The sequence below is a fragment of the Dermacentor variabilis genome, chromosome 2 (genome assembly GCF_050947875.1).
Source record: "Dermacentor variabilis isolate Ectoservices chromosome 2, ASM5094787v1, whole genome shotgun sequence".
Lineage (NCBI taxonomy): Eukaryota > Metazoa > Arthropoda > Arachnida > Ixodida > Ixodidae > Dermacentor > Dermacentor variabilis.
Window position 1 is genome coordinate 260,774,940 of NC_134569.1, and position 25,851 is coordinate 260,800,790.

At 47.2% G+C, this 25,851-nt stretch overlaps 1 protein-coding gene across 1 annotated transcript in view; it reads right to left on the reverse strand.

The window, feature by feature from the left end:
* The window catches only part of LOC142573273 (chitinase-3-like protein 1), a 372,557-nt gene that overhangs the window by 67,521 nt on the left and 279,185 nt on the right, over positions 1 to 25,851 (reverse strand). The window contains exon 7 of the mRNA XM_075682907.1: positions 16,427 to 16,559. Within this exon, the coding sequence (XP_075539022.1) occupies positions 16,427 to 16,559 (133 nt within the window). The remainder of the gene's footprint in view (positions 1 to 16,426; positions 16,560 to 25,851) is intronic.

Below are 25,851 nucleotides of genomic sequence, written 5' to 3' on the forward strand. Positions count from 1 at the left end.
TGTCTAACAGTGAGCAAACTTTTTTAGTAATGCAACGCTATCTAACTATCTCTTGAAAAAGGTGTTCCACAAGGATCCATTCTCTGCCCCCTACTAGTTTTTATGCACGATCTCAATAATTGCTTACCTCATTCTGAACCATTTCGCACACGCTGATGAGACTGCTATACTTTACGCTGACAGGTCACTCACTTTCCTTACAAAGAATACTTAACTGTGGCCGAAATACAGTTGTGCAATTGGTAATTCACGAATTTGACCTTGATTTTACACTACCAACTAAACATGTCAAACGCCATCATCGATAACCAAAGGGAAAATGAGACATCCGCCCAGACGTAGCTAATTGCTACAAAGGAAACGCACACGGTTTCCTCACGAGAAAAGCCTCGCAGTTGAAGGAAAATTCGTCCTTGTCCTGGACATGAACCCGGGACCACTGCCTTTCCGAGGCAGCCGTTCTATCATCTGAGCTAACCTGGCAGCTAGCAGACGGCAGGACGAAGTAGAATTCATCAACTCGAAGCAAAGGCAAGAGGTTGACGTAATAGTCTCCACCCGCAAAGTAGAGATAAGTAAGTAATAAAGAGAAAGTGAGACATCAACCCAGACGTAAATAATTGCTAACAAGGAAAGTCACATGGTTCCTCGAAAGAGAAGCCGCGTAGTTAAAGAAAAATTCCTCCTGGTCCAGGGTTTGAACCCGAGACCACTGCCTTTTCAGGGCAGCCACTCTACCATCTGAGCTAAGCAGGCAGCTAGCAGATGGCAAGGAGAAGTCGAATTGATCAACTCGAAGCAAAGGCAAGAGGTTGACGTAGTAGTGTCCACTTGCAAGGCGGAGATAAGTAATGAATAAAGAGAAAGTGAGACATCAACCCAGGCGTACATTATTGGTACAAAGGAAACACACACGGATTCCTCGAAAGAGAAGCCGCGTAGTTAAAGAAAAATTCCTCCTGGTCCAGGACTTGAGCCCGGGACCACCGCCTTTCCGGGGCAGCCGCTCTACCATTGGAGCTATGCAGGCAGCTAGCAGATCGCAGGGCGAAGTCGAATTCATCAACTCGAAGGAAAGGCAACGGTTTCATAAATGTGTCCCAGCTGTGTTTGAGGCCAGATGTGTCAAAAGCGGTGATGCATGATGGATGATAATTTGATGCGTTGCGACCTATACATTCATGGCTGTATGGATGCTATGATCATCTCCTTTGGAATGGGGCGTTAAGTAGCGCCACCAACTCTCGTTATTTCATTACCCAACTCCTATCTATGTTAAGAAATAAAAATAATAAAAAGAAACACGATAAATGCCCATAACCAAAGTTTCTGAACAACTATAGTGAACTTTGTTTTTGTACGCCTTCGTTGTTTGTCAAAACGGACGTTTCGGCGAGTTGGTAAGCCATATTTGAAACAGAAGAGCGCGGTTTTGACGGGGACAAGCAGGTAGAAACGGCACGGACAGCGCTCGTCCGTGTCGTTTCTCCCTGCTTGTCCTCGTCAAAACCGCGCTGTTCTGTTTCAAAACGGCACCGCATAAAAGTTGCGAGTTCCTGCGCTGTAGCAGCTGGGAGAGCAGCATTCTCTGCATAATTTGCTAAGTGGTCGACGGAAACTATAATCCATCGGTTGCCGAGAGGTACACAAAAATATGCACAATGTAAATCGACATCGACACGATAAAAAGGTGGAGAAGGGCATGGCGAAGGTAGTAGTTCACCAGCTGGGAGGTGCGGTAGAGATTTCCGTTGCTTACATTCCCGACAAGAGCGGACGAAGTTCCTAACGAATGTTCCCCACCACTAGTAGCCCTGCCGAAGTCGCTCATACGTCTTGAAAACGCCGGCGTGGCTACACTGGGGATCCAAGTGGAAAGAGAAACAGATCTCTGATCTCAACGCTTTCCGGATGACGAGCCGCCACGTACGTCCCTCTGGTGCATAGTGGCGACAATACAGCAGCGGATCACGGATGGCAAATTGAGCAACTTGGCGCCGAAGTGTTCGAGAGGCTGGAACTGTTGAGGTATCTGAGAGAAGGTCGAAAAGGGGTGCTGATTTAGGGGTCATTGTGCTGTTCGGCCACAATAGTGTCAAAATCAAGAGACGGCAACGTGCGCTCACAGGGGGACTCACGAGTGGCCTCTAGGGAGAGTGGTGAACGGGAAAGAGCGTCAATGTCTGAATGCTTCCGCCCGGAACGATACATCACGCGTATGTCGTACTCCTGGAATTGCAGAACCCAACGTACGAGGCGGCCAGATGGGTCTTTTAACTTCGAAAGCCAACACAGCGCATGGTGGTCGGTCACGATGTCAAAAGAGCTGCCATATATATAAGGGCGAAACTTGCCAATCGCCCAGACAATGGCCAAGCAGTCCTTTTCCGTGAAACTGTAATTTCCCTCCGCTTGGTCAGCGTGTGGCTTACATAAGCCACGACTTATTCTGCCTCACCAGGATGACGATGTGTGAGAACAGCACCTTGACGTACACCACTCGCGTCGATATGTGCTTCAGTAGGCACTTGAGGGTCAAAATGTCGAAGAATAGGTGGCGTCGTGAGACGACGGCGCAAGGTGGTGAACGCGTGGTCGCAGGCAGGGGACCACGATGAGGGGTCTTTGGGGCCACGAAGCAGTTGCGTGAGGGGAGATAGTACCGATGAAAAATTTCGAACGAAGCGCTGGAAATAAGAACATAAACCGATGAAAACCCACTGTAGTGGGCTTAGGAAACGCAAAGATGACCCGCAATTTTTCGTGATCCTCGGTAACCTTGTCTCCAAGTATAATCAACCTATGTGCGGCAAAGCGACACTTCTTGAGATTAAGCAGCAGATCGGCATTTCTTAAGGAACTCAGCACGTGATGAAGGCGGCGCAGGTATTTTGTGAAATCAGGGACGAACACCACGATGTCCAACATGGTAAAATAGGCATAGCTTCAATTTAAGACCGCGAAAACTTTATTCACCATCGTTTCGAACCTAACAGGCGCATTGCAAAGACCGAAAGGCATAACAGTGTACTCATGTAGGCCACCTGGCGTAACAGAAGCAGCATTTGCGCGATGGGCGTCCGCTATTTGGACCTGCCAGCAGGCTCACAGCAAGCACAATAAAGAGAACTTGGCTCCTCGTAAGCAGTTCAGAGTATCTTCAAAGCGCGGCATTGGGAAAACAACTTTCAGCGCCATCTTGATAATGCGCCGAAAATCTACACAGAAGCGTATGGAACCGCCTTTCCTTGTGACACGTACCACAGAATAAGCCCATTGGCTTTGTGAAGCTTTAATCACGCCTCGACTGAGCATGTCGTCGACCTGATCGGCTATGACGCGGCGTTCCGCAGCGGATACGCGATACAGACGTTGGCGCAGCGGTGATGTGGTGTTCGACTGTTGATGTGCACCCTAATAATGCTTGTGCGACGTCAAAAGAAGTTCCCAAGTGCTACAGAGTGGTCAGAAGCTGGGATCGCTGAGGGTGTCAGATCCTCGGCGATGAATGGGCTGCAAACATTCGTAGATTTTGGGTCAGGAGCAGAGAGGACGCTTAGGTGAAGGACGGGCGTAGGAGACGCCTCAACCAAGATGAATTTTTCTTCAACTGCAAGGCTTTTCTTTCGAGGAACCCGCATGCGTTTTCGTTGTAGCAATTACTATGGTTGGGTGCATGTCTCATTTTCCATTTATTAATTACTGATCCCCACGTTCCGGCTTTCCCGAGAACTATTACGTCAAAACTCCTCCCTTTGCTTTGAGTTGTTTATAAGTTCGACTTCGCCTTGCCTTCTGCGAGCCACCTGCTTAGCCCACGTCCTAGAGTGGCTGTCCCGAGTTCGGGTCCCGGATCAGGACAAATTTTTCTTCAACTGCGAGACTTCTCTTTCGAAGAACCCCTAAGGCTTTCCGTTCCAGCAATTGCTACGATTGGGTTGATATCTCAGTTTGCCTTCATAATTAATTACATCCCTCCACCTTGCAGGTTTCTGCAAAACTATTAAGTCAAAACTCTTGCCTTTGCTTCACGTTGTTAAGTTCGAGTTCGCCCTCCCATCTGCTAGCAGCCTGCTTAGCTCAGATCGTAGAGTGGCTACGCCGGAAAGGCGGTGGTACCGGGTACGAATACCGGAGCAGGATGAACTTTGCTTCAGGTCGAGGCTTTTCATTCGAGGAACCCGTACAGGTTTCCGCTGTAGAAATTGCTAGGATTGGGTGCATGTCTCATTTTCCCTTTGGTAATTACTTCTTTGCACCTTGCGGGTTCCCGCAGAACTATTACGTGAAATCTCTTTCCTTTGCTTTGAGTTGTTAAGTTCGAGTTCGCCCTGCCGTCTTCTAGTCGCCTGGTTAGCTCAGATGGTAGAGGGGCTGCCTCGGAAATGCGGTGATACAGGGTAGGAGACACGGACCAGGATGAATTTTTCTTCAACTGCAAAGCTTTTTTTTTCGAGGAACCCGTACAAGTTTCTGCTGTAGCAATTGCTACCATTGGGTGCATGTCTCATTTAGCTTTTACTAATTGCTTATTTTTACCTTGCTGGTTTCCGCCGAACTGTTACGTCAGTAAGTCGGATCTGCATCATTTTTTTTAATTTTCTGGTTATGTTCTGATTCCAAGTTTCTGGCTGCCTGAACAAGAGTAGTGCAGCATAATTCGCACGGCAGCTTCTTTAAGGCGACATGCGCACAGCAGCTAGTGACATAGGCAACGTCAAACAACATCGAACGTAATTTCTTGCGGCGGTATCCTGATCGGCGATCATCAGGGATCCGCTGAAAGCCGTGTTTTCTTGGCTGCCTTGTGCAGGTCCATCAATCTCAATGGAATCTTCTGAATGCGGAAGTGTTACCAGCATCTGAAGCCTGGGCTTTTACTTTCCTTCTAATAGCTACTTAACAGAAATAAGGCACAGCGCCAGCGAGCCCCCTGTAGCTGCCGAAACAACCTTTGACTGCATATGACTGGCATTTTCTGAGAAAAACATGCTTAAAGTGAAACTCACCGAAACAACACCTTCTTAGTTCAGCGACTAAATAGCATGTGTGACGTAATGTAAAATGTGTCTCCTACGTTACATAGCCGCTTGTCATGCTCTTACATGCCTCAAGTCGATCAAAAACGGTGTCGATCAAATCCATCGGTTCGTCTTTGACAGAACCGGCCGGATTCTGCATAGTGTCATTAATTCGGCTGCCCTTACTGGGCGTTAATACGTTGACAACTTTCCACCAGTTTACAATGACATCTATAAAATTTGTTGTTGACGTGCACTACTTGACACGCACGAGCACGCCTCGTGTTTCGAGTGCTGTAGAGACAAATCGATTACTTAATTTTCTTTCCCTTGATCCTCCGGTAGCTTCAATACTAGTTAATGAGGGAATGTGTTTAAGGTACGAAGTGAACGTCCCTACATGGTTATAGTGCACGGTGGCAGCGCGAAGGAAACAGCCGTTGTCCGGTAAAGAGAGGCTTTATTCAAACGGCGAGGCGTCTGTCGGAGTCCAAGCACGAACTCCGCTCTCTCCCACACAAGCAAATCATGACTTGTTAAACCCTCAGTATCACAAACCAGTCAATCAAGCAAACCTGCCAATCACACATACGAGTTCACATCATTACAACCAATTGCACAACCACCTTACCGCACAGGGCAATGCTGGAAACAGTGGCACACTTTACAACTTGCTAGGGGATAGGAGTGCTCAAGACACGTATCATCTCTCTCTCCCCTACGTTAGGCTCCAAGTATCGGCCCTTGGTTCCCTCCCCGTTTCTCCTGCGAGCGGTCGCCACGAAAGCAGCGAGAAGGTTTCCATGAAACCACGGCTTATTGACTGCATGTCTGCCCGACAGTGGGCTGCCGTGCCAGTACTGAGAAAACTCTGTATCCCGTGCAGATGTGGGTCGTTGCGCCTGAAATCCAAACACCATAACTGGGACCCGATGGCGATCGCACAGAAAAACATTCATTGGTCATAGCCGGTTAAGTGGTCTAAAGCTACTGCCGTTTTCACAGGCATTCTCAAAACGCGCACGCAGATGCCGAACACTGACACTCAAACCGGCTGGGCAGTGTAGCGTCGCCCAATTTTCGCGACCGGGATGGCCGACGGGGCATGTGGGAAGCGCATGGAGATTTGTGGTGGCGGTGACCTCAAGCACCCCTACCTTTTATCTTCACGCCCGTCTCCCCGAACGCTCCCCTTCAGCTTGCGCCGTCTACCCTTTTGTTCCGAGCACGGGTGCAGATCAGGTGCTTCTTCTACGGCGCGGCCACTAATCGGCTTTATTCCCACGCGTGAGTGTTTCCCGCGTCTTCTTTTTGAGGAACCCACCTGCGTCCGTCGTTTCCGGTGACTAGCCGATACAGCAGCGTGTGAAATCTTCAGCGCTTTGCTCTAGTCGCCTAAACTGGGCCACACAACAACAGCAAGACCAACTTCAACCTGACTCCTCTTCCGTCAAGAATGTTACTGGACACTTGATGTCATCGTAACATAAAAAAATTTTTAAAAACTCGCACAAAAATTAAATTAAGACCTTTCCACATACGGGACCAACCTCTATTACACACAGAAGGATAACCTTGTGTAATAACGCCGATGAGAAACACATATGAATATGCTTATAATGCAGTAAACTTTACACTCGCATTTGTAACCAAAAAGTATCGTCATGCTACCAACGCAAAAACAATTCTGACACACGCCACGCTGAAATAAACGGTATTCATAAGTTCGCGAGGGCTTGATTACTTTAACACAAAGAACATGAACAGGACAAAGTCCCAATTGTCCTGTTGCATAGTGTCTCTCACAGTCACCACTCCGCACCGTGATTGTCCCAACACGCAAGACCCACTCTGTGCGTCTCAAGGTCCCCCAGAGCACACTCAAAGGGAGCGGTGGGGTCAGTGTGAGCTATATCCTAAGCGCAAATGGATTGAACCGGCAAATGAATGTCTATTTCACACAAACACAAGACATTTCGACATCATGCACAAAGATATTCATCTGTCAGAGCTGCACTAAAACGACAGTTAACACTTGTCTCCGAACATGCGAAACCAAATCCTGGATGGTGATTTGATATCGGCAAACTAATTCCTGGCTAAATATCAAGTGATATGCACGTCTGAGTCAAACCATACCAGACTATTGACTAAACAAATATATAAAACATCCCAAACGATCATCCGAGACGCGAAAGTGCATCAGCAGCCTTGTTAAGTGCACGTGTTTGTGAACAATTTTTATGTGGTGCTTTTGGATCGCCAATGCCCAACGCATCAGCCTAGCACTGAAGGGAGCCACGCGACTCAGAATGTTAGCGGATCATGGTCAGTCATTACTTTGATCTTTGTGCAAAACAACCATGCACGCAAAGGCTCTAGCGCGCGCACAATTGCAAACGCCTCCCGTTCAATTGTGGCGCACTTTTGTGGCGATGTGCTCAACATTTTACTAAGAAATGCAACTACTCGCTCGATTTCACCTACTTTTTGGGAGAGGCAAGCGCCAACTGCCATTTCCGATATATCCGTGGTTCAAACGAAAAGCTTCACCGGGTTCTGGTGCTGTCAACCAAGCAATTGATGTCAGGGCCTTTTTAACTCAGTAGAACGCAACCTGTTCCTCCAAGTTCCGCGGCAGTGTGTTCGGAACCCTTTTGTTTGTCAGCCCTGTCAGTGACGAGTCTTGAATAGTTAGACACATAGTCTCGATAGTAGTTGAGAAGCCCGAGCACACTCCTCAGTTGACGTTTTGTGTTAGGTGGTCTCAGCTGCTGGATAGCTAGCGCGTACCTTATCAGGATCTGGAGCATGTACACCACTACATCCCACTACATGTCCGAGATACTTAACGCGCAGCTGGACAAATTTGCATTTTACCGGGTTTGCCTGGAAGCCTACATCCTGAATTGCTCGTAATACTGCCCGTATATGGTGTACGTGGTCTTCCCATGTCTCAGAAAATATGGCTATATGGTCAATGCATGCACAAGCATACTGATGATGACTGCTGAGTAACTTGTCGACTACTCGCTGGAACGTTGCCGCAGAATTGCGCAGCCCGTACGGCAAAATCTTCCATGCATACAAGCCGCTGGGTGTTGCGAACGCTTTGAGGCTTTGCGATTCCTAGCCAAGCGGTATTTGCGTGGACTCCGGTGAGTCGAGCGCCGAAAGATTCGCGTCTAGAACAGCAGAGGTCCTGGCGCCTTGCCTAGCGAACACGACTTAGATATCACAAGGCCTGTTCACTCCAATTCATTATGTCATGCTGCCTGTCCCGACTGCCATAGAATCTAATAGGGATGTTCCCGCGTTAGCCGTGGTGATTTTGACGTCAGTTCGTTCGTCACACCAGCCTTGGCAATGTAAATTTCAAGCCAGGTAGCATGACGTAAACAGATCGCAATAAACAGGCCTTGTGACACCTAGGTGGTGTTGGCCTAGCACACGCATGCTTGTAGGGGACGATGTGTGACACGAAATTTCCGGTGTACACAAAAATGAAACACATTGAATACATTTGGTATGCGGCAACCATTCCGACTACAAATGTCCTTCCTGATGGATCTGAAGAATGCCCTTCCCTGAAGGAAGGGCATCCTACGAAAGGGCTCACCTTAACACGTGGCCAGGCCAGCGCTTATGTGCCGAAAGTGCATGAAATCTAAACGTTACGACAAAATAAAACTTTATTGAAAAATCAGATGTTGTACTGCGTTTAAGTAAAATGTGTAAGAAACCTTTAAATACAGTTTTCTATTGTACATCCAACAGGTGAGTTGTCGTTCCACACGAGGAAATCACTCGAAAAAAGGTAATGAATTCGCCTGCAGAATCGCCTGCTTCAGTAATTCTTTTCTTCCCCGAAATATTCGAGAATAGAACCGGCTCAGTGCACGCATTGTCGAGAAACCCACCATACAGTCATTCTTAAGTGCTTTATAATTCTTCCATCAGCCTTCCATTTTCAGTAACACTTATCATCTCGCGACATATGCTATGGTTCTCCCGTAAAATGCTTCGATAAGTGATGGATTACAGCAGTTCGTCATATCGAGCGACGCGCATGCGCGGCTTGAATGGCCCGTGTTCTCATTTAATTTTTCCTTGTCAAGCACTCTGTCAATATATCAGTGTACAATTTTATATCTGTGGCAAGGGTTTGTATGCAATGGACGTGCAAACTATCGGTCTTTCGCTGCTTTTCAGTGCGTGGTGCGAGCCTTGTGTAATGTCTTCTTGTTTTTGATCATTTCTTCATATGTACTGTCCACTCCTGCCCACGGCCTTCTCTGAAGGCTGGAAGTATTTATCAAATAAATCAAATAAATTGAACTCGCAGAATAATAAACATCGTAACATCGTGTACACAATGCGAAAATTACCAGCAAGAACGCGGAATTTGCTGAAGTTCCTTCATCAACATAATAAAGATCAGATATAAGAAAAAGAATCTACAGATATACAGAAACTATCACAGTAAGTGCATGAATTACACAGGCAGCAGAATCCAAGAACTAGAATTGCCTGGTGTCTCGAAGCTGTTATCAAGAATCTGGATGTTTGACAAGGACGCATATGTAATTCTACATACAATCTTGGAAATTAAAATGATAAAAACCAAACAATGGGAACACTCTAAATTGAGCACATTGTCTATACGGCACATCGAATATGCAATAACGTGGGAATTAAAGGAACAGTGCGAGCATGTTTATCAGAAACCAACCGCCGTTGCAATTGAAGAAATTACCTAGAATGTTTTTGAAAGTCCGTACATATGGCACTGTTATTGCCCACTTTTTTCCTGATTATAAAATATTTAAAACCCAAAGTCTCCAAAACAAAGCTTTATCCTTCAACAGAGATATTGGAGCACTCACTAAACACTGGCTTTCTCTCTGATTGGTCGCAAATTTATTTCACTCCACAAATCAGGTAACAAGCGTTTCCCTTTGACCTTTCACTTACCAGAATACCGTGTAAAATATTAGTAGACATCCTCTTTTCTACACGAACATGAGAAAACAGCGCAGAAACGGGTCAGAAATCCCACACTATTTTGAAGCTCTTCTCAAACCTTGCTAACCTTCACAAATCAAAATGTTTCTTTTCAATATCACATCATGGCTTTCGGATACAAATTCATGTGAAAGAAAAAGCACATGCCTTACTCTGAAATGAAACGACGTCCTTGACGACTCTTCTTTAATTGGCCACGTACTTTACGGAAAGATTTCGTGAGGCATGCCCTTAACTGCTACTGCACAAAATACTGTTATAAACTTTTACTTTGGCTCTAATTCTTTCTTACATGCTTTCAGTTTGTTGCAGCTAGTGACACGTGTTCCCAATTTTAGTGCAGTAGGACTTCCTCATTGGCTAGTTCTTAACTCGACATATTGAAGTAATTAGGTGCAATTTTTGGAAATTCCGGCAGGCACTCACACACCCATTCAAACAAGAACACCACCAGCGCCCTGTGTTAGTTAGTTAAATGGGGTTTAATGGCGCAGGAGCAGCTAAGGCTATGCTGCGCCACAGCCCCCTGTGTGGGCTAGGGCGTCGGTACTTGGGTGAATGTGAGAGTGCAACAGTTGTGCCTAATTACCTCAGCATGACGTGTTCTGAAGGCAGTGCCGGCCACTTTACAGTACCTGAAGGTACAATATTCGGCCCTTTACGTCTTGCTAATTGCCATAATTACTTATACGGTGGTAACATATAATATAGTGTTGGGCTAGTTAGTTGAAACATTATGTAACGAACTTGATAGCATGCGTGGGGTCTAGCTTTGAGCTGTTTGTGTTCGTTTTCTTTTTTATTTGCGCTACGCAAGCTTCTCCTATTGGGTCAGTGCCAATGAAAACTGACCCTTGCAATGTTTAACACCCGAACCCTCTCGAGTGAAGCTAGCTTAACAGGACTGTTTGATGAATTATCAGACATTGTTTGGGATATCATCGACCTTAGTGAGATTAAAAGAACTGGTGAGGCTTAGGCGTTGCTGAAAAACGAACGTGTCCTCTACTATAGAGGTCTCCTAGAAAAGAAGCAATACGGGGTCGGATTCCTAATTCATTAGGACATAGCGGGCAACATTGACGAATTCCACAGCCTTAATGAGAGGGTAGCTGTAGTCGTAATCGAACTTAATAGGAGGTGTAGATTACAGGTAGTACGACCGCACGTTCCAACATCCAGTCACGATGATGATGAAGTACATCAGTTGTATGCAGATGTTGAATTAGCGCTGAGAAAAGTGCAAACTCAGTATGCGGTAGTTATGGGCAACTTCAATGCAGAAGTGCGGAAAAAGCAGGCTGGTGGACAAGCAATCGGCAACTACGGCGTCGATTATAGGAACGCTAGAGGACAGATGCTGTTAGAATTCGCAGAACGGAATGAGCTTGGAATAATAAGCAGCTTTCTCGGGAAGCGCAGCTACAGAAAGTGGACCTGGACGAACCCCAACGGTGAAACAAGAAATGAAATTGAGTTCATAGTTTCTCCTGATCCCTGCATAGTGCAGGGCGTAGAAGTGATAGGTAGGGTAAAGTGCAGTGATCATAGATTAGTGAGGGCTAGGATTCACTTGAATTTGAGGAGAGAAAGAGCGAAATTGGTCAAGAAGAAACAGGTCAACCTAGAGGCAGTAAAGGTAAAAGCAGACAAATTTAGACTGGTACGTGCAAAGAAATATGCAGCCTTAGAACAGAAAGATGATGATGACATACAGCTAATGAATGAAACCGTCACTAGGCTGGCTTCAGGGGCAGCAATTAATCTGGGAAGCAAAGCACCAAGGCAACCAGTAGACAAGCTCTCCCAAGTCACAAAGGACCTAATAAAGAAACGAAAAAGAATGAAAGTGTCCAACTCAAGAGACAGAATTCGCGGAACTGTCAAAACTGTTCAACAACGCGAAAATAAGTGATATGCGTAACTATAACATGAGAAAGGCTGAAGAAACCGTAAGATATGATTGCAGCCTGAAACCAGTGAGAACGAAACTTGGCATAGGGCAAACCAGATCTATGCGCTGAAAGACAAGCAGGGTAATATGATCAGTAATCTTGAAGCTATAGTAAAAGAAGCGGAAGAATTCTATACTGACCTGTACATTACCCAGAGCAGTCAGGATACTTCCATTTGAAATAGTAATAAACATGATACAGAAACATTTTTAACTATCCATGAGGTCAGAAGGGTCTTGCAAGACATCAAACGAGGAAGAGCGACAGGAGAAGATGGAAAACAGTCGACTTAAACAAAGATATAATGCTTGGAATGATATAATGCTTGGAAAACTGGCGGCTCCTTATACGAAGTGCCTATCGACTGCAAGGGTCCCTGACAACTGGAAAAATGCGAGAATTATGCTAATCCGCAAAAAGAGAGAGGTTGAAGAATTTATAAACTATAGGCCTATTAGCTTACTCCCAGTATTATGCAAAATATTTAGCAAAATAATCTCCAATAGAATAAGGGCAACACGGGGCATTAGTCAACGAAGGGAACACACTGGCTTCAGGAAGGGATACTCCCCAATGGATCACATCCACGTCAATTCTCAGGTTACCGAGAAATCCGCAGAGTACTGTAAGCCTCTCTATATGGCTCTATTAGATTACGAAAAGACATTTGATTCAGTAGACATACCAGCAGCCAAAGAGGCATTAAGCAATCAATGAGTACAGAATGCTTACGTAAATACTTTGGAAGATATCTACAGAGGATCTATAGCTACGTTAATTCTACACAAGAAAAGCAGGAATATATCCATAAATAAAAAGGCCAGACAGGGAGACACACTCTCTCCAATTCAATTCACTGCGCGCTTGGAAGTAGTATTCAAGCTATGAAACTGGGAAAGCATAGGAGTAAGCATCGACGGTGAATATCTCAGCAACCTTCCGTTTGCCGATGACAATATGCTATTCAGCAACAATGCAGACAAGTTACAACAAATGATTGAGTATCTCAACGGAGAGAGTGTAAGAGTGGGGTTGAAGATTAATATGCAGAAAACAAAGGTAATGACGAATAGCCGGGCAAAGAAACAAGAGTTCAGGATCGCCAGTCAGTCTGCAGTGTCTCTGAAGGAGTACGTTTACCTAGGTCGATTAACCACGAGGAACCCTGATCACGACAAAAAAGTTCATCGAAGAATAAACATGGGTTGAATCGTATACGGCAGACATTGTCAGCTCCTGACTGCAAGCTTACCATTATCATTCAAAAGGAAGGTGCACAACCAGTGCAGTTCAGGAATGCTGACATATGGGACAGAGATTCGGAAACTGACAAAGAAGCTTGAAAACAAGTTAAGGACCGCGGAAAGAGCTATGGAACGAAGATTGCTAGGCATAACGTGAACAGACACAAAGAGAGCGGTGTGCATCAGAGAGCCACGGGTATACACGATGTTCTAAGGAGATCAAGAGAAAAATAATGGAGTTGGGCAGGTCATATAACCGTTGGACCATTAGGTCTATAGAATGGGTACCAAGAGAAGTGATACGCAGTCGAGGACGGCAGAAGACTAGGTAGAGCGATGAAAGTAGGAAATTAGCGGGCGCTAGCTGGAATCGGTTGGCGCAGGACAGCTGTAACTGGAGATCGCAGGGAAAGGCCTGCGTCCTGCAGTGGACACAAAACAGGCTGCTGCTGCTGATGATGGTGATTATTATTATTATTATTATGACGACGACGACGATGATGAGCTTTTTCAATCTTCCTGTGCGAACCTCCTTCTCAGCGACGGGGCGCGAATAACCTGCGCCGATGACAGGAAGACTCTCCGACATTCACCCCTTTAACGACTGGTAAAATATATGGTGCACGGATCTCAATATTAGCAAATGTAAACATATGTGCACATCAAAAACACCACACACGGTGCCCACTTATAATCTCCGTAATAAATTCCTAGCGTTTGCGATATTTTACAAATACCTCATAATAAAAATTGAACTTTCCTTGGCTATTCATATAGCCTACATACTGATAATGTGAATGGGATATCTTCGTCGTAACTTCGCACGGCCATCTTCCCTGTAACATTACAACCGCATTTGCCCCGATGCATACTCCCCACTCTGCAAAGCGTGCGAGGCCCGCGCTGACCTCGATCATATTATCTGGCAATGCCCCAATGCCTCACGCACCAACACCTCCCGCACTAACACACGCGTCATAACTACGGCCGAGCAGTGGGAGACATTGCTGCTCAGCTTGGACCCAGAGGAGCACCTCTGGGCCATCCGGATGGCCGAAGAAGCCGCCACAAAGCAAGGACTGGCCGCCATCTGAGGAAGGGGGGGGGGGTATTGGGGGTTAGTCTCCCGACCCTCGCCACCCCTGAACCCCATCAAGGACATACTAAAGTTTTATCTCTCTCTCTCTCTTGTAATGTAGACAACATGGCTTCGCTCAAAACATGATAGTGCTGCTTTAGTATAGAGTCTGAAAATGGAACCACCTTTTTATGCAGACAGCTGCTATAAGGGGCAATAATCGCTTCAAGAACGCACTGTATATTCTTAAAGCGTATTTTTCGATCATTTGCTGATATTCTTTGTCTTTCTTACTTTTTTGTTCCTCTTTAATCTCTTCATTCTCTAATACCCCTGCCCACTGACGGTTTAGCAAATAAAAAGAAAGATATGGCAGCTCTAATTAGGTCCCCTCAGATTCGCCATGGCCGTCGACATAGAAATGCGCAGTTTTCAAAAAAGAAAGCGGAAAAATAACAGCAACGGTTGCGAAAATTTTACCACCTTACAAGCAGTTTGGTTTGATAACAAAACTAAGCAACTATGGGCCTCCACCTAACATTGTAAACTGGATCTGTGCATATTTGAGCATGCGCAGACAAATCTTCGATGTTGAGGGCCATTACTCTGGATGTCTCGCCGTAAATTCGAGAGTGCCGCAGGGAAGCGTGCTCGGACTGCTACTTTTCCTAGTATATATTAATGACATAACAGCATGCATAGACGATAGTGTGAGTATTAAATTGTTCGCGGACGACTGCTTACTTTACAAAGAGATTAAAGATGCCAATGATCAAGTGATCCTGAATAAAAGTCTTACTGGGATTTCTGACTGGTGCAACACCTGGGAAATGACACTTAATGAAGAAAAAGCGGTTTTTATGTGCATTACCAACAAAAAACACCCTCTAACATATCAATACACTATTAATCAATCCGCGGTCTCTGAAACAGACTCTTTTAAATATTTGGGTGTCACCATCAACAATCGTCTAACCTGGTCGCAACACATTGATAATGTTTGTGCGTCTGCTCGACGTAAACTCGGCCTACGGAGACACAAGCTGAAACATTCTCCTCCATCCGTGAAACATTTGGCATTCAACACACTCGTAAGGTCGCGATTAGAATATGCTTGCGTCGTCTGGGACCCATTCACGAAAACAAATATTAAAAAGCTGGAAAACCTAAACAGGCTTGCCGTCCGCTACATATATACTTGTTATGGACGTTATGACTCCCCCTCTCAATTCATTAATGAAAATAATATTGCCACCCTAGAATCCCGAAGAAAGGTAGCACGCCTAACATTGCTTTTCCGCCTTTGGGAAAGGGAACTACAACTTGGTCATTTACCCTGTCGCAAGCCGCTACCAGCTAGAGCTACCAGAAATTATCAGCCCGACAAGATAACGCCTATTTTCGCGCGTACAAATTGCTTTAAATATTCATTGTTTCCTAGAACAATAAATGATTGGAACTCTCTGCCGACCGACGTATTCCTGTCCAATAACATATTACATGCCATTTAAAACTGCATTTCAAATAAACGTGTGACCGCATGAGCACTTTCATGCGTGTTAGCCTGAAAAAAACAACAACCTGTGTAAACTGTGTAAACTGGTACTGTAAATATTTCTCTCCTTTCAATTAAATCCCTTGCATTGTATGCTTGTAGAATGTGTTTTTTATGTATTTATATCATCCTTCATTGTACCTCATATGATTCAATGTATTTCATATTTCATATGCACTTCTTTTCTTCGAACGTATTTAATTACACTACTGTATGAACGTATTCCCTCCTGCCTGGGTCACAAGTTGGCCTGCAGTATTCTGTAAATAAAATAAAAAGTTGTCCCAAGTACATGACATTTTTAATCCGCGACATTGCGAGGCATACATGGCTAATGCGCTCACTTACCCATTCAGCATTTGTTGAAGACGTCACCTGCTTTAATTAAGCAGTCTTGAAAACAGGCCAATTGATCGCTTTTATTTAGTCTTGACGAAATGGAATAATTAATTTCAAAATAGATATACATAGGCCATTACACGCCAATTGAGCACCTTAATCGTGTACGCTGCGGAAATGTAATGGGAAGCATCGCACTGCCAACTCACCACACTGTGTGTTGTTCGTTCCTCACGCTTGTTAAGCAGCTTGGGAAATAGAGGACTGTGATGACTGGTGTTTGGACGCCAACGGTGGACAAAATCCAGGTCGTACGCCATCAAGTTGATGAAGTCCAGGTACCTGTGAATTGCACAAGGTCCCTTTTACGAGAGTGCAAATGACGCAAATGTCTGTGCGTATTGGAACCATGTTAAACCAGGGAAATTGTGAGGAACACTTAGTATTCTACCGTTAGTTGGACGCGCAAGTCCGTGTTTGTCATAAGTTTCGAGTGACGTTCTCATGCATGCGTTTTCTGACACCCATATTAGAAATACTACAACACTTTTGCTGGTTGAGCCAAGCTAGCTAAATAATCCAGCTTTGACCTGCCAAAGGGGAATAATTATTTGAATGCTGGTGAATTACGTGGCACTTCAAAGCACAGCAAGCGGGTTGCATTTCCGCGTGTAGACGGTGCCTTCTACCTGCCACACGAAGAAGGAAACCTCTATGGCACTTGTAATTTGCGGCTCGTGTCACTTAGGCGAGAATGTTCGCAATGTTTTTCCGCACTTTGTCTTTGGCTGCAGAAAAAGGTCGCTCGACGTCTCCTTCCAAGTTTATTTACAGCTACGTAAGACGGATCCGGCAGTCAAGTTATAGAAGTATGTCCCACGTTTCACATTGGTTTCTTCCGAGGTTCACTTTAGGATTTTAGCATTATACTTTGCCTTCATTCGCAGTCACATCAATTATGGTATTATTTCCTGGGGAAACACATATAGCAGTCATATCTCGTCTATTCAGCACTTACAAAACCAAGCAATACGCATTATAACTAACAGTGGGTTTTTCACGAGTGCAACTCTACTCCTTCGTGAAAATAACATCCTTGTTGTAACGAACTTGTTGAACTATCATCTAATAATTATGTTTTACAAATTACTTACTAAACAGCTCTCATACCAATTCATCGATTTCAGCCAACTCATCAATGACAATAATACCAGGTTTGCGCGTAACTCCAATTTTCTACTACCTATGGTTCATGATAACTACGGAAAAATGACATCATCATTCGCTGCTATAAAACTGTGGAATGGTTTACCCGTCAGCATTAAATCTTCATCCTTTCATACATTTAGTCATGCCGTTAAGCTGTTCTATATATGTGTAACTAAGTTTACATTATTTATTACACTACATTTGTCAATTCTGTGTATTGACAGTTTTTTTTTTGTTTCTCACTATAGGCTTGTACACATTCATTTTGTTTTCATTGATCTTATTTTTCTGTGTTGTATTTTCGTGACTGTGTGTATTTCTTTTAGTTAACTTGCTCTTCTTTAATACATCTCTACATTGTTAATGTTAACCGAGGCTCCTGTTGCAGTCTTTGACTTTGCGACCCTCGTCTGTATATTGTCTGTCACCAATTCATTGTACTTAAAGACTAATAAACTGAAACTGAATCCATCCGTAGAAGCCGGATGGATCTCAGTGTGTGCCTATTTCTGCCACGGCCACACATGCCGAAGAGTACCGCGATCTCGCGCCGCCCTTTATTTATCATTACCAAGAGCACCAGAAGAACGTTCGCGGTGACACCACACCTGCGCCCACGTTGCTCTCCGGAGCGCTTGTGGCTCTCGATCCCATCCAGTACACCTGGTCTCTCGTCGAAACTACTGCCAAAGTATGAAGGCCTCCACCGTGTCATCGAACGCACATCTCCGGTCAATAACGTGATCGATCCCGTTGAACCATCTTCGGATATGCGCCGTCGCGGACGAGACATTGTCAACGTCGACCACCTCAGGACCTGCTATGACCCACTCAAAGTGGCAAGCTGTTAGGTCGCCAGGTGGCCCCCTTACCGTTCTCTGGAGTAATTGTAGAGAAGGAATGGAACGGTAAAGTGGGTCGTCCTCTTCAGGGGTTTCGCTGCTGAGTTCCGCTCGCGCTCGGAGTCCGTGCCACGCCTAGACTGTCACCGCTGCGCTGCTCCTAGTGCCGGTCCAATAAACACCTTAGTAATACGAAGTTTTTCATCCATATTCTTCGACATAGAAAATGCGCACCGACACGACGTGATGCTTTAAACTATTGCTGGACCTGTCAGAAATGTGCATTTGTGGAAGCATGTTTAGTGTTATACAGAGCTTCCCTTCTAACCATACTTTCTTAGTAAAAATTTCCAATGGTGTGTCCAAGCCCTTAATCCACGAAAATGGGTTACCGCAGGTTAGAATACTTAGTTGTACGCTTTTCATTGCAAAGATGAATTCCTTGCATTTCGTCATTCCACGCAGTATGTCGGTGTATGTAGATGACCTACAGATAGAAATTAGGTCGTGTAAGCTCGCAATCTGTGAACAACAGGTTCAGCTTAGTCTGAACGAAGTCTCTAAATAGACCGATAAAAATGGGTTCAGGCGGAACCCGAATAAGAACTTTTGTATTATTGTTACTCGAAAAAGAGTATTTTGCCCTTATCCAGCTGTCCGACTCCATAGACAACACATACCGGTGGGCACTGAGTGCAATATTTTAGGCATAATACTAAACACAAAGCTTGCTTTTATCACGCCCGTATAGTATCTTAAAGAAAAAATGCATAAAAACAATGAACATCATGAACTGTGGTCACACACACAACATGAGGTAGTAATTAGGAAATGCCTTGTCAACCTTTAAAAGAGCCTTATACGTACGCGGTTAGACTACAGTGCCATAGTGTTCAAGTCTGCTACGCCCGGCACCTTAAGGATTCTGGATCGCGTGCATCATCCGCCACTCTCGAAAGCCCGCACCGCGCCAATGGCGACAATGTAGTGCCGCCCGCGCTCACGTGGTCCGTACACTTTTGCTCACGGGTCTGTGTATATGTGCCACTGGATCAAGAATGTAGCACAAATGAAGTGTGGATGTGAGCATGCAAGCATAAATTCGGTTGTGCGACCACCAGAATATCAGATGAATGAGAAATTTGCACTAATCCTTCCTCTGGTGGCCAACGAGGGGCAATGTGTTATAGTGGTTCTCGAGAAAGAAAATGCAGGCGCGGCGGCATCATTTGTTCATACCACCGCTCGCTCCTAAAAACGTGTAACCGCAAGCTAGAGTGTACGAGAGCATGGTTGAATGGGACGAGCGGCTGGGGTGGCGTATGCTTTGCGGTGAGGCGCGCGACGACAAAAAATACTTGGCAGCGCTGCGATCGGACTGGATAAGGCCGCGTCAAGGTCGCGCCGTTAGAAACTGCGGGCGATTCTGCTCGGCGGGGTCGTCCGTACTGCTCGCGCTCTACAATTTGCTTTCATACCACGCAAATGGTGTTTATAATTGGATATTACATGTATTTATGCCTTGGAATAAATGCCTTTCTTTCTTCTTTTACATCATTTTACTGATTTTTTATTCTGCTAGGTGACTGCGCGTGCATTGCGGCCGCAGTGTCGGCTTTCATTCTGCTATGTTATTGTACGGTTCCCTTTGGAGAGCAAATATTTTTCTTGTTCTTCAAGCAGTATGTATCCCTCGTGCATCTTTTTGCGCATATAGTTATTCATAAGTAGGTCTTGCGAAGCGCAGCCAGAAAAAATGTGTGAACTCCTGCTTGCCGCTTGAAACAAATAATATTTATGAATTGCCTTCCGGGATTTTTCGCTCACGGCCATCGCCGCCGACACCGGCTTTTCTGGGACACGAGCTCCTTAACGCTGTCGCGTTAAAATATATCGGCCCCATCCGGCGCCGTGTACTCAGATTTACGGCAAGTACTCTGATAAAAAAAACTGCAGTGCAACATACCATTCATGTTTCCGTCTTTCTCGCGTAACAGAACGCCCAAAACGGGGCGTTCTGTTCTGTCCCAAAACGGGCGTTTATCTTGAATGACAGCTAGGAACTTGTTCACCAGAACCGATTAGCACCCGTGCGTTAATTCTCTCAGGAACTGGTGCGCCTGGGCGCAACAACCACGACTCTGCAGCAGCACAATCATTGGGAATAAAAGAACCTCACTTGCATCGGCAACTCACCTTCGAGACTACCGAAGTGCTGTTATTTCTTACATTCAACCGAACACGGCTATTCAATAATTTTAATAGTAAATTCTGACATTGAATACAATCTGAACAGCAAATACCATTCCATTAGACTATATGTTTCTACATCAATTCGCCTGCTGGCGTGTTGAAGGAGATCGCGAGACAAGCCACGGAGATTACTTTGGTTAAGACTTCCCGGTCTACCCGATTGAGTTTGAGTACATAGGCAATATCTTGTCCCTAACGTTGCTGTTCATATTAACGTGCAATAGTTGCTTCGATTCATTTTCTTTGAAACTCTAGTGGTTCACCAGGGGCTGGTGCAGCTTTTGAAAGAAGCACGCTTAATCCGGACGGGAGTTCTCACTTTTTCAATCAGTGTATTAAGAACGTTTCATAATTTTTGTCTTGCATATATGTCGTGGAGAAATATGTCTATGTACCCTTAGATTTACCTAGAAGTACCTTGGCCACTTGCATCTCCTTGCGCCGCGCAGTTAATGTGTAACAAGCATGTGACGCCCCCTCAGTCATAATCTTCGTTGGCCCACCACGCTCGGTGGCCTGCCATGCTCGGTAGACAACATTGAACATTGGGCAATGCACCCAATAAACACCGGCGAGCACAGCTGCTCGGCGATCAGTCATCGTTCGTCACCACCACGCTGCGGAGCGTCTATCTAACGGAGGGTGCCTCGAGCCCTCTCTCGTTCACAAACCCGGGCGGATCGTGACGCTGGCGACGAGGCTGGCGACGACTACCCACGGGTCGTCCCACGCCACCGCGAGCGGCGAAACAGAAACACCGCCCCCGGTTGCCGCCGCCATGCCACTGTACGGAAGGTTCCTGTCGTTCAAGGGAGATGGGTCCGCCTGGCCAGTTTGCGATTAACATGTCCGCGTGTTCTTCCGAGCAAACGACACACCCGCGGCCAAACAGCGGGACATTTTCCTCGCCAGTTGCGGGACTCGCGTCTTCCGTCTCCTGCTCAACTTTCTCAAGCCAGTCACGCCGCATCTTAAGACGCTGGGTGAGCTGCTCGCCATACTGCGCTCGCATTTCAACCCAGCACCGTCCACACTAATGGAGCGTTTCCGCTTCAACAACTGGAGCCGCCGGGAAGGAGAGACCCTCGGGCAGTTCGTTGCTGCGCTACGAGGGTTAACGAGTGCCTGCGTTTGCGGGGACCAGCTGGACTCGCTGCTCCGGGACCGTTTCGTCTGCGGCATCAACAACCCCGCCATGCAGACGCGACTACTGGAGCTTCCCGACCCCTCGCTGGAAGACGCCGTGAAGGCAGCGCTGGCGTTAGAAGCGGCCGCCAAGGACGCCGGCGATATTTCCCATGCGACTGGCTCACCGTCGGCGGAAGCGGCAGTCAAAAAGTTGGCGACAAAGGGCAGTACCTTCGGCCGCTGTGGTGGTGCCCACTCCCCCTCACAGTGTCAGTTCTCTCCAGCAAAATTTTTCACGTGCAGGAAAACTGGGCACCTGGCACGTGTGTGCCGATGGGAGACGACAAACTTCGGACAGCAGCAGCAGCAGCAGCCTGGTTCAAGCCCAGGTACCGCACAAGCCCGCCGCCAGGGTAGCCGTCGCGAGGGTATGCGGCGGAGGCGTGCGGCAGCAGGCTCAAGTTCTTCTGCGACCAGGCTAGATCATGGCCGAGGACCCGACGATTTTCTACATGTGGTACAAAGGCCTTGTACCGTCGTATGTACCGCCGTACACGCTGACCGTCGAAATCTGCGGGCACTCTATTTCTACGGAGTTGTACACAGGGGCCAGCGTGTCAGTAATGGCCGGGAAACTCTTTAATCGTACTTTCCCCGGCGTGTCCGTCACGGCTTCGGGCGTGATGCTGCGCAGCTACTCCGGGCCGCTCTCCCAGGTCTAGGGTCAAGCACAGGTCAGTGTTCGCTTTGATGACACGGAGGAACCCTTTCCCTCTACTTAACCAAGGGGTCGCCGCCGGCGCTTCTGGGCCCAAGCTGGATTCATGCACTGCGCGTTCGTGTGCCAGAATACCAGGAAGCCAGCCTGCATGTGGTGAAAGACGTCCCCAGCCTCCTGACCGAGTTCAAGTTCCTGTTCCAGCCAGGGGTAGGCACATTCGCCGGCACGACGGCTGGCATCTATGTACCTGAAGAAGCCTAGCCACGTTTTTTTAAGCCTCGCCCACTTCCGTTCGCCCTGAAAGAGCTGCAACGGTTACAATGAGAGGGCATCCTGGTGCCCATCAAGACATCTAAATAGGCCGCTCCCATCGTTCCAGTCCTCAAGCGAGATGGCAGTGTCAGGATCTGCGGGGATTTCAGCGCATTTCAGCGTTACCATCAGTCCCGTCGCTACCGTCAAGGAGTACCCGTTGCCCTGGATCGAAGATCTCTGGTCAGCATTGTCCGGTGGACAGAAGTTCACCAAGCTCGACGTCAGGGATGCTTACCAGTAGCTGGTGCTCCAGGATGCCTCCCGGAAGTATGTCACAATATCGACAACTTTGGGGCTTTTCTAGTACACGCGCCTACCGTTTGGCGTGGCCTCAGCCCCAGCCATATTGCAGAGGGAAATGGACAACCTCTTCAGGGGCATGAGGCACGAGGCGGTATACTTGGATGACATCCTCGATACCGGTAGCGACGAGAGGGATAACCTGAAAAACCTGCACAACATCCTGGCACGGCTGCAGGACGCCGGCCTTAAGCTCAAGCTGGAAAAAAGAATTTTCGTGGCACCCAGTGTTGAGTACTTGGGACATGTCATTTCCCAGGCTGGCCTAGCCCCGGCTTCCCTTCGAAGTTGGTGCTGTGCTCAAGGCGCCTAAGCGCCAGAACAAGACGGAGCTTCTGAGCTGCCTCGGCCTCATCAACTTCTACAGGAGTTTTCTGCCGAACCTGTCGGAGTATCTACAGCCGCTCCATCTTCTGCTTCGAACTGGTCAGCAATGGGTCTCGAAGAAGCAGCAGGACCGGGCCTTCCAGCGCAGCAAGAAGCTAATCATCGAGGCTCCAGTGCTGGTACACTTCGATCCTGCCAAGCCTGTCGTCCTAACCGTACATGCGTCGCCGTACGGCGTGGGAGCCGTCCTGGTGCACAGGGACAAAGATGGCCAGGAACGCCCTGTGTCGTTTGCATCTCCTCGGCTGCATCCAGCAGAGCGACGCTACAGCCAGCTGGAAAAGGAAGGCTTCGCCCTCATGCTCGGCGTCGAACGCTTTCACCAGTATCTGTGGGGCCGGAAGTTCGAGGCGTTGACTGACCACAAGCCGCCGTTGGTGCTGCTGGGGCATGAAAAGGCAGATCCTGTGCAGGGATCACCTCGAGTGGTACGCTGGGCTTTTAGGCTGGCAGCTTACAGTTACTAGCTGGTTTACCGTCCTGTACAGGATCTGGGACCTGCTGATGCCCTGAGCCGCCTGCCCCTGCCTGAGGTGCCTGCTGCAGTTGCAGAACCTGCTGAAATGTTCATGCTGGAGCACGCGTACCCGGAGGTGCTCTCCAGATCTGTGGTATCGCAAGCGACCAGCCGGGACCCAGTCCTGTCTGAGGTGGTCAAGGCGGTGTCCCGTGGTGTGGAATTGGTTCAGCAGGCCTATAGCCACAAGGCCAATGAGATGAGCTTGCAGCAGGGCTGCCTACTGTGGGGTTCCAGGGTGGTGATCCCACAAAGTCTCCGGTCCATGGTCCTGCAGTTGCTGCACGCGGGTCATCCTGGCGTGGAAAAGACCAAGATGGTGGCCAGGTCCCATGTTTGGTGGCTTGACCTAGACCAGGACATTGCTCGCATGGTGCAGAGCAGCCAAATCTGGCAGGAGCATCGGCGGGTCTCAAGTCATGTGACATCACTCCCTGGTCGTTCCCACAGAGACCCTGGTCCCACCTGCAGCTCAGTGGGTGGTGCAATCCATCAAGGACAAGCGCAAGAAGAGCCAGAATGGGGAATTGCGGACGCAGATTGCCCGGATACTGAGTCAGTACCGGACCTCACCGCACGATGTCACTGGCTGTACCCCCTGTGAGCTCTTGCTGGGTCGGATGGTCAAGACATCCTTTCACGTCTTGCATCCGATCCTCCGATCCACAATGCTCCTGAAGCAGCTGAAGCAAAAGCTGACTGCTAACCAAGGCTACCGTCCCGGGCCTTTGCCGGAGATGGGAGCTCCAGTTTTCGCCAGGAACTTCGGTATTGGCCGACCTTGGTCCGACGGGCAGGTGGTGTCTCCTGCCAGCACCTCATCACTGCACGTCCGCATGCCAGACGGGGCCACGTGGCGCAGACACGCCGACCATGTTAAGCCTCGCCTCGGGACCTGGCCATCACCCTCGATTGCCACTTCCGAGTACCAGCGCTCAGGAAGACTAGCGGCAGCACCAGTCGCGTCCAGCGGAGCCCCGCTCACTTCGGAGGCGGCAAGCGTTTCCAGTGGTGCAGCGCCTGTTGGGGTCAGTGTCGAGCTCGTCACCACTCCCAAGGCAGACCACTGCGGACCCTCTGAATGGAGTAAAACACGTTGTGGGGCTAGTTTGTGCATCGCTTTCAAAAAATGAAGCACCAACGGTAACGGCACACAAAGAAGGAACCTTTCACTACGTCGCAAGCATTCTCGCCTTTGTCTTTTTCATAAAGTATACTACCTCAATCCTTTCCTGTAAGAAAATCTCTTCACCAGACCCAGTTACATCTCATCTCGCATCGATCATCAACACAAAGTTGAAGTGCCATCTTGCCGCACTTATTTATACCATTCTTCATTCTTACCAAGAACCGCCACGGCATGGAACCGCCTTCCCGCCTCGTTAGTCACCATTTGTGACAGCACCAATTTCAAGCTTGCTGTTCAAAGTGCCTTATAGTTCCTTCATTATTTTTTATTTTTTTCTCGTTCTGCAAATAATGCACTCTACCACTCCTTTCTGTTGTGCCTGCCGGCCTTGAAAGTATGTACAATAAATAAATAAATAAATAGGTTAAAAAACAAATAACAAAAATTCCAATATGAACTCCAACAACCAAATTTTCTGACCACCTATTGCGAACTTTGCTTTTGTACGTCTCCGTTTTCTGTCGTTTCCCTACTTCCACCAACCTTCCAATCGACTCTTACTAATCTCTGTTGCGGACATGTTTACTTTTCCCCTGCCCTCACTCAACCAAAGGGCTTCAAAGAGGCCATCGGGGCCTAAATCGACCGCTGGGCAGACGTCTTGGCATTCTAATAAAACATGCTCCATCGTTTCCATAGCTTTACCGCAGCAAGCAAATGCTTCTTCTTCCTCCTCATACGTCGCTTTATAGGTGCGTGATATAAGCGATCCAGATCTCGCTTCGAAAAGTAAGGAGCTTCCGTTTGAGTTATCAAAAACTTTTTCTTTCCTG